The sequence below is a fragment of the Gobius niger genome (assembly GCF_951799975.1).
Source record: "Gobius niger genome assembly, chromosome: 8".
Classification (NCBI taxonomy): domain Eukaryota; kingdom Metazoa; phylum Chordata; class Actinopteri; order Gobiiformes; family Gobiidae; genus Gobius; species Gobius niger.
This window is the reverse complement of record NC_136859.1, coordinates 19028044-19037491: the sequence shown is the minus strand read 5'-3', so window position 1 is coordinate 19037491 and position 9448 is coordinate 19028044. Positions and strand designations below refer to the sequence as shown.

Here is a 9448-nt window from a genome sequence, read left to right as displayed (position 1 = left end):
TTAACCCTAACCCTAAACTCCAAGCACATCTCCGCTGTTTATGGTCGGAACAATGGGACTTCGGTCCAATGGGTAACTTTTTTTCTGACTAAAGAGATGTCGGACTAATGGCACCCCTTCTCAATGGGACATTTTAGGAATAATGAGATGTCGGATTACTGGGTTGTCGGACTAATGGGCTGACCCCCAAAAGGTTGCTGGAACCTTGGATCTCTAGGCCTGCCATAGAGAGATTATCCATATGTTTTAGGGTTCAACTGTAAATGTTTTAGTGTGAACATTAACTCGATTTAACCTTTTAAAACTAGTTTATTTTGAAAAAGTACACTGTAAATCAAATAATGCGTAGTGATATGACATCACTGTGTAGAACTCAAACTCCCATGTGTCAGACCTGTGTGTTCACTTCTCACTTGAACTCTGAGTGCATTGCTGCTACTGTGCTGGTGCGTATCATTTTAGCATGATCTGCTTTAAATAGTGTCTCCACATTCATCTGTTGGCAACGTAAAAGCAGTCTAACTAACACATGTTTTATATTTTGCCAGGTTTGTGATAAACTACTGCGGAAAACTTTGATGATGACTCCCTTGAATCTCTCTTCGGACCACGTCCAGGACTTGCAGGTTGGAGGTAGGTGTCCTCATATCCTGACTTATTAGTACCTCCTTTTTGTAGAATTTGTCAGGTTATGAAAAATATTTTGTCCTATTAAGTCTGTTTTAGGTAGGTCTTTGTTAGGTTTGTAAATGTGCAAAGCCACAGGGTTTTTTTGTCAATAAGATAGAAAAACACTGTCAATATTCCAAAACTCTTTATTCTGATTTTTTTACACAACATTTGGAGATTTGATTTGACACAGCTATTTCACATGACATTTATTTACATTTCAAAGTTTAGAAATAAGTAATATGAACTTATTTAAAGGGGGGTATTATGCAAAATCGACTTTTTCAAGCTTTACATCATGTTATTATGTCATTCCCTCATTAAAAACATGCCTGAAGTGTTGCCTTGGCACATTCACGTATTTTTGAGAAATCTGTAAAAACTCTGATGGCGGCCATTTTAGGGATAGGTTTGCCTGAGTCCTCCTAGGAACGCCCCCACCTCCTGGAGACGCCTCCGAGCTTTCGTCACCAGCCGAGTAACCAATCACTGCTCCTCAGCAGAACCCCCTTCCCACTGATGCCACAGACAGAGTGTGGAGGGGGCGTGTCGGAAAGGGTCAGAGGTTCTTAAAGAGACAGAGGCCTATTTCAACACATTCGCTATAGCCATTTTGAGAGAGCAATTTTATACAAGGCAGTTATTCTAATTTGCTGCATTTACAGACCAACAGAGGGTTTCGTCATCATAGTGTGCTATAGACTGGTGCTATCTATGTGATTGAAAAAAGCATAATACCCCCTCTTTAATGTTAAAACAATCCATATATTATTATTTTTTTGTGCCTGCCGATAATCATTTTCTGTTATGTGAAAATCTTGACAGTGCTGTCCAAAAAAAAAGAATTCAGAGAGACAAGACAGTAAAGCTGGTGTTGGTGATAGTTTGTTTATTTGTTGTGTGTTGGGTCCCTTATAATCTGGTGGTCTTCCTTCAAACACTTCAGTTGTATCACATTTTAAATAACTGTACATATTTTCAGAACATCAGCATCGCCCTATTGGTGACTCAGATAATTGCACTGTTGCTGCGTTACCCCATCATCTATGAGTCAGTGCATGGAATAAGGACTGTTACTTTATAGCCTTTATTAAGTCACCAATTTTTGTTCATAATTTAAAAAAAATCTATAGAAAACAGTAGCTGTACTTTGGTTTGATTGTTTTAGTTGTTTGCTGAAACAAGTTTCCCCCTTCTATGCTGACAGTATCTTTCTGCTAGGCTTTGAATACCTCAGTAAAGTTATCTAAATACAGAGATTAGTCAATACTCTAGGCTCTTGGCTCCCATTACAAGATATGTTTATATACTGTGGCGTGCATCTGCAGTTCCTTTATTCTTACATAATGGTAAAGACTGTGGTTTAAACACAGTGTGCGGTTCATCTAAGGAAGTCATACATATACTGCAGTTAAAGGTTGCAAGCCCACCCTCATTTTCAACCACTCGGCTCAAGTTTCACCAAATTAACATAGTGCATCACGTACTGTCACTTTGCAAGATGAACACAACCATAAAAAGGTAATATTTGGATATGCTTCACGTAATTCATTTTTGATCTGATATATATATATATATATATATATATTTTTTTTTTTTTTTTAGCTGATTTGGTTTATCAATAAAATAGTGAATATTGACAAAACTCATGGAGAGAGAATTGATAGTTAACTGATATCTAAAAGTTAGTGAAGCCTCCTTATGTTTTATTCACTCACATTTTGCAGGGTTGATAGCCATGTTATAAGTAATGGTAAACTATGTAAATTATGTTCTGCTTCTAAATGGATACTATTGGTCCTATTTTGTATTATAGCCTTATGTACCGTAGAAAACAATGTTTCCAATCCAGTTGCTTGAGTGAGTACTTGTGTTGAGACAGCCTTTTATTCCATGATTCCTTCACTGGGGTTTTATTCTTCACCCACATTCTTTTGTATTTGGCACTGGTATCACTTTCATGTTTTTCAGTCAGTGGAGTATGGCGACATCGAGTCCTGCTTTAACTGCATTGATCAATTTGACCAGGGAATATGTCACAACTACGTAAGTTTCAATGCACACATATCATCCAAGTATTTGAAAATGGTATGTAAAAATATTTTAAGTAATGGCTAAGATGAAAAAAACTATATATGAAATAGGCATAAATATGCCTCATGCACTACTGACTAGGGACAACACATTAACAAAGCAAGCATACAGGGACATGATTTGGTTGGTTTTCATTCGGATATCGTTTGTCACCTTGGTCAGTGGTGTCAGTGTTGTGGTGGAGCCAAAAGCCTGACTGGAAAGTATCAAACACATGATTAGACAGAATAAAATAAGTGAGATGTTGACATACAACTTTCTCCAGCTTCAATGAAGGTTCTTGAGTTATCTTCTCTACTCTGTAATTTAAGTATAGAACGTTTCGCTTCTCATCCTTTGTCAGCCTTTTGGATGAGAGTCTGACAAAGCTGGTTGGTCCTATTTTATATTATTGCCTTATGTACTGTAGAAAACAATGTTCCCAATCCAGTTGCTCTGAGTACTTGTGTTGAGACAGCCTTTAATTCCATGATTCCTTCACTTTGTTTTTATTCCCCACCCACATTCTTTTGTATTTGGTCATGTTTTCCAGCCAGTGGAGTATGGTGACACCGAGTCCTGCTTTAACGGCATGGACCAATTTGACCACGGAATATGTCACAACAAGGTAAGTTCCAATGCACGCATATCAACCATGTACTTGATAATGGTATACATACATGGACATGATTTACTTTTGAAGAAAAGTTGTTTTTCTGCATGCCTTGTTTGGATCCAGTTACTAAGAAACAGTGCATAGACAGGTTTTTTAAATTGTTTGTTAAAAATATGTTGTATGTTAATTATGGTTACAGATGTTAAAGGCACTTTTACTGTGCTTTTGTAGCGTTCTTTATCTGTCATTGTACAATTGTACAACAAAATTGCATCGAGTTGCTGAGTTAGTCCTGAGCCGCTGCAACTGAGCGTTTTTTAAGGTGGGGAACCCAGAGTATACTGCCTTAAGTGTTCCTCTGAAACAGTGCACTGCTGCCAGGGTTTGTCCCTGTTTCAAAGCATGGTGTCCTGCACTGTAGTAGTAACTGTAGTGGTGTTAAGTAGCTTTTTACATGATTCTCAAAATATTCACACCAAGTATACCAACTAACTGTGGCTCTCCAGTACCACAAGATCTTACTTTGTTAATATTTGGCTGACTGAGGTCTAAACTTTCAGGCAGTTTTATTAGTTATATTTTATTACAACACAATCTCGTTTCAACTGATAGCTACATTTATTTTAGTTTTAATTATTTACTGAAAATGACATATTCCGGCAAGTTAATACCAAGCATAAGACACAGGTGGCTTGCTGTTTTATAATGGGTTTCTCTCTTTGACAGATTTCCAGATGATTCAACCATTGATGACACCAGTGAAACTTATGACTATCTGGATTACAATGAGTACGATATGAGCGAGTATATGCCCTGTTCCTATGAGCGCCATGGAGCCTACTTCCTCCCCATCCTCTTCACTTTATTCTTCCTGCTTGGCTTTGCGGGAAATGTACTGGTCCTTTGGGTGATCGTGTGCGGGGTGCGTCTCCGGAGTATGACCGATGTCTGTCTTCTAAACCTGGCTCTTGTGGACCTCCTCCTTGTGTGCACTTTGCCATTCCTAGCGCACCAAGCCTGGGACCAATGGAGATGTGGAGATGCCATGTGCAAACTGATCCTCGGAGTCTACAACATCGTCTTCTACTGTGGCATCTTCTTCATTTGCCTCATGAGCATTGACCGATACTTGGCTGTTGTACATGCTGTTTATGCCATAAGGGCAAGGACGCGCTCTTATGGGATGATTGCAGCCATAGTCACATGGATAGCGGGATTTTTGGCATCTTTCCCGGACAATATCTTTCTTGAAGAAAAACTTATGGGTGACAGAATGTTGTGCATTCCTTCTTACTCCGCCTATGATAAGTCAGAGTTCCAACACTCATGGAGGGTCTTTAGTGTTTTCAAAATGAATGTGGTGGGACTATTAGTGCCACTACTCATCATGGGATTCTGTTATTCACAAATCATCTGGAGATTAATGTCATGTCAGACCTCTAAGAAGCAAACCATCCGACTGGTTCTCGTTGTTGTAATTGTATTCTTCTGTTGTTGGGTCCCCTATAACATTGCATCTTTCTTTAAAGCCTTAGAGTTACTTGATGTCTATACCGGATGCGCGAGCAGCCAAGCGATAGTCCTGGCTTCACAGGCAACACAGGCAGTGTCCTATTCTCACAGTTGTCTCAATCCCATCCTGTATGTCTTTGTCGGGGAGAAGTTTAGGAAGCATCTGATAAAGTTAATTAACAGGTCTCCGTGTAAAATGTGCAGGTTTATCAAGGTCCTGCTTCCCCAGGATAGAGCCCGTATGTCGGTGTACTCTCAAACCAGCAGCCTAGACGAGAGGAGCACAGCTGTTTAAAAAATGGGGACTAGAACCATGTGGTCGCGGGCCGTGGTTAGGATCAGATTTCAACATATTACGTATGCATTCACCTATAGTAGCAGTGGCAAACAAGGTCAACATTATCACATAAATTAAGGCTACATTTTAAAGTGAAAATGTTTAAGATAAAGGTGAAAAATAGAAGAGAATCGAAGTGCATTTAGTGCAACTAAATACCGCTTATAAAGCACTACACACATAGTGTTCTCATTGAGGCCAAGCAGAGATGAAAGAGTTCAGGGCGGCACGGTGGCACAGTGGTTAGTGCTTGTGCCTCACAGTTAGAATGTCCGGGTTCGATTCCCACCAGGACGGGGCCATTCTGTGTGGAGTTTACATGTTCTCCCCGTGTCTGCATAGGTTTCCTCTGGGTACTCCAGTTTCCCCTACCACTAAAAACATGTAGCCTACAATAGGCCAGGATTAATGAGAGTGTGTTTGAGAGTGTGCGTGGGGGACAACGAATGGAAATTAGACCAAGTAAAACCAATAAATAAATAAAACATAAAAGGATATCTGGATTCATGCAATATTTTCAGAAAAATAGAATGCTGACCAAAATGTGGACAATACAACTTGGCTAAAAGGACTAAAACAAATGTTTTGACACTTTTGAAGAAGATGACACTATGGCTCAGACCATGGTGCAGATGCACTAGATGATTGCATATGTGCACCTACTGCAAACCACCAAGTCGAAGGGAAGTGCACACCTCAACCTTCTAGTTTCAGTAAGCACATATTTCCTGTCATAAAAGGCGCTAAAGCATATTGTTAAAATTCTTAATACAGTAATATTGGTGTGATTAAGAAAAGCCCAAATCAGAAGAGTACATGAATTTAAAGTCGGATTTTGTATAATTTATTTATTTGGTCGGGACAAATAAATGTAAAGTCAGATTTTGTATTAAATGTTGTTTGAAATAATAATATGAATGTTTGTTTAAAATAAAATAAAAAATCTGAATGTAAATTCTTGGCTTTTACTATGCCCTGCTAGGAATGTATGTACTGTATGTACAGCTCTGCCAAAATTTTAGTCTAATAGTCAAGATAAATGTGAATAGTATTATTCTCGACACCTGTACCTCGCATGTGAATCAGTAGTAGCAGATTCTACTGTTGTTGTTTTTTATGTGTGCATATTTATTTATTTTCTGTTGGCCATTCTACTGTTTTTGTACAATATATTGACAAAACAATAAACTTTCTTCGGTTCACGTAATATTTTCTGTGTCCAGCCTTATGCAGTTGTATCAAATGCTTAGTTAGTGCCATCTAGTGGTAGTTGCACGGTAACCAACCAATGCACTCTGTTTAGGATGCGCTATGAAGCTATATATAAGCAAGTATAGCCTATGCATAAATATATTCACTACATCTGTGTACTAGTTACAGTTAATTTAAGTGAATTACCACCAGCAGCATACAGTCAACAAATGAATAAAAAGTATGGTGACTTACCTAAAAGCACTTTTTGACACACACTCAAAAGAAGAAATATATTGTGTCTCACCTAAGTCTTGGGTCCTAGGACTCCAGTTTTGAAAAGCTGCATAAATGTGACAAACTGTGGCTTAAATTTAAGCAGCATGTCCACATTTAATGTTTAATCAAGCCTGAGGTACAAGTGAGGAGCAGCAGATACAGCATCATGTGACACATCCCCAGTGTTTGTATGAACTGTGGCATAAGGCATTTAAATCTTTATTTTATTTCAGGAGGAAAAACAGGTCATCATTAAACTTCTTTCCTAATAATGTTGATTGTGTTACAGTAAAAGTGCAAACCATTGTTGCTCATTATACGTTTAATGGCAAATTAACAAGACAAAATAAAATATTTACAACACATAACATTTAAACACAATCTTCTGTACAGAGAAATATACATGCAAAATTAAACAAAAGCAATCAGAATAAGACATTCAAATCGACATCGCTGCAGTCTGGTACAATGTGTATTTAAAATAGGACATACAGTAGTTATGAGGTTACAGCTCAGCCTCTCTGTACAGCTTTACATTGGGACAAGATCAGGTTTCTCCAAGGCATTTTATTACTTCTTCATATTTTAATTATTGTGAGATTTTATTGGCATAACAGGAAACCCACATTTACATAATAAATTAAATATTAGAGACAGGACTGTACAAAACAACACTCAAACTGTTATTGAAAAATTAAACTGACAATGACCATCAGGAAGTAGTGGTTAGATCACTCTCTTGCACTAGAGTCAACCCACTGGCACTTAAAAAGAAATATTCCTTTTTGATGAAATGTTTTAGTATAGAATTAAGAGAGCTCGATTATTCCAATACGCACTGTTCAGTATCTTAAGTTGATTGGGCAAGAAAACCTGTGTGTTACAGACTTATTGCTTGCTCAAGTTTGACCAATGACTACATTTTCATATAGGAAGAAATTCTATGCAACATATGCCGGCATCCGTTTCTAGAAAACGGAAAACAATCTGACACAGCAAACCACTTTGTGCACAGCTTCAGACAAGTGAAATATTTCTCATTGATAAAACACCAAACAAATTATTAATTACAAGAAAAATAAATAAAAACCAGACCAAATCTATGTAAACACGCATGTGTCTGGGTTTAGTGTGCTTATAAATTAAAGAAAGAAAGAAAAACAAAAACATAGTCAACTTTGGTATTGTTACATAAAATAAAACAATGAAAGCATAAGTGCCTATATTATATTGTAATGCAGTTATTCTATATAAAACACCGGGCTTCAGGTTGTAATACTGAACTTAATAGAGTTAACACATTACAGACATCTATCGCAGTACCGTATGTACATGCCTTTTTAAGAATACAACTACAACACAATTGTTCATAAATAGTTGCATAAATGTTAAAGCTGCAACATTGCACATGAGAATCAAAGCGAAACATGACCATGTTTGTTGTTTGTTCAAAGTGAAAATTATTTCACCAATTTGAACAGCATGAATTCACTAACGCTCACGCGCTTTTGTTTGAGAACTTCTTTAAGATGAAAGGCAGTACTTTATATACAAATAAGGCGGATGCGAGTAAAAATCTGCAAAAGCTGATGCCCAATAGCTTTAATGCTTCTCAAAGTCCATCTAAACTAAGTTCAGAATAGTTTAATAATAAACAAGGGGCATAACATTAAGCAAACTATTGCACTGAAGGAGAATACAATGCATGTAGGAAACATGGTTTTGGTCTTCATCTTGTTCCAGTGACCTGCTAATGGTCACTGCTCTTAACATCCATTCTAACAACTCACTTTAGCTTTCCAAAAGATATGAATAAAGACAGTTCTGTTTTCTTAATGTACACCATTACATTTACAAAAGGTAATCTCTCGTTACAAAAAAGAAAAACATTTATGAACTGAAAGCAGCCTGAATTACTCTTTATTATACAGTTTTCTAGTTTCTGTTGAACACTGTCAAAAACACGTTGCTCGTGCTGGCTTTGTTGAGAAAGCTTCTCCCTGCAAAGTCAAACCTTTGAAATCTCAGATTCCAACAGTTTGTTTGTGCCGGCATATGGACTGTATATGCCTAAATGTTCATAGGGCGAAGAGAAGAGACGCGTAGGTTTTTCTCAGCAGAGGTCAGTCAGCAGCAGCAGGACTTTAGTGGCAGGAAAAGGAGGATTTTTAGACTCAGCTCAACTGAATCACACTTACATCTTCAGAAAAATATCAATAAATGGCTACATGTATCTTTTTCAATAGCCGCTCACATGTGGTTCAGCAGGCGGCTATGTAGAAAGGACTTAATGGAGGCAATAGGCCGAATATCATTCTGGTGTTTCCGTCTCTCGATGAATGAGATGAGCCTGGATGTGTCCAAAGGGGCGCTGTGGTGGTTCTGTGGCAGGGCTTGGTGGTGGTAGTCTCCATTGATGAGGCCCCGAGACTGGAGCCAGGGGTCCTGAAGGCAGAGGCCAGCCGAGGGGCGGCGGTCCACCTCACCCTGAAGCAGGAGACACACAAAGTCCTTGGCTGCCATGCTTACGCCCTGGAAGTAGTCCTCAGGAAAACTGAAGTCCAGACGACAGATGTTCAGGCAAGTCTCCTCCAGACTTTCATCAAGGAAAGGAGAGGCACCGCTCAGCAACACATAGGTCACCACCCCTGGGAAGCATTTTACAAACATAAATAAATAGATAAAAAACACCCTATTAAAAATGTAATGAGCAGCTGGAGTAATAAAACTACCGGGTAAAATTATACGTTTTGACGCTCATGACTATAATG

General features: G+C 38.2%; 2 protein-coding genes across 3 annotated transcripts in view; one reads left to right on the top strand and one right to left on the bottom strand.

Moving 5' to 3' along the window:
* The first annotated feature begins 2098 nt into the window (after window positions 1-2098).
* On the top strand, window positions 2099-5286 carry LOC306966272 (C-C chemokine receptor type 5-like). Of its 2 annotated transcripts, XM_079560974.1 has the most exons (4): window positions 2099-2190; window positions 2641-2715; window positions 3296-3370; window positions 4085-5286. In XM_079560974.1, exons 1-4 carry the CDS (start codon window positions 2171-2173, stop codon window positions 5163-5165), a joined length of 1251 nt encoding a protein of 416 aa, XP_079417100.1. In that variant the 5' UTR covers window positions 2099-2170; the 3' UTR covers window positions 5166-5286. The 2 variants fall into 2 exon arrangements, with proteins under 2 accessions (XP_079417100.1, XP_079417101.1); XM_079560975.1 differs by lacking the exon at window positions 3296-3370.
* A 1695-nt stretch (window positions 5287-6981) lies between these two features.
* Window positions 6982-9448, bottom strand: part of triob (trio Rho guanine nucleotide exchange factor b) — a 67778-nt gene continuing 65311 nt past the window's right edge. Inside the window, exon 61 of the mRNA XM_079561150.1 lies at window positions 6982-9325. Within this exon, the coding sequence (XP_079417276.1) occupies window positions 8928-9325 (398 nt within the window). The 3' untranslated portion in view covers window positions 6982-8927. The remainder of the gene's footprint in view (window positions 9326-9448) is intronic.

What these genes read in the sequence shown, in the direction of transcription:
- LOC306966272 (XM_079560974.1), top strand. Translation starts at nt 2,171, where the DNA reads ATGAACACAACCATAAAAAG. An exon ending in AGGGAATATGTCACAACTAC is followed by an intron (nt 2,716 to 3,295) that starts GTAAGTTTCAAT and finishes CATGTTTTCCAG; the next exon opens with CCAGTGGAGTATGGTGACAC. An exon ending in ACGGAATATGTCACAACAAG is followed by an intron (nt 3,371 to 4,084) that starts GTAAGTTCCAAT and finishes TCTCTTTGACAG; the next exon opens with ATTTCCAGATGATTCAACCA.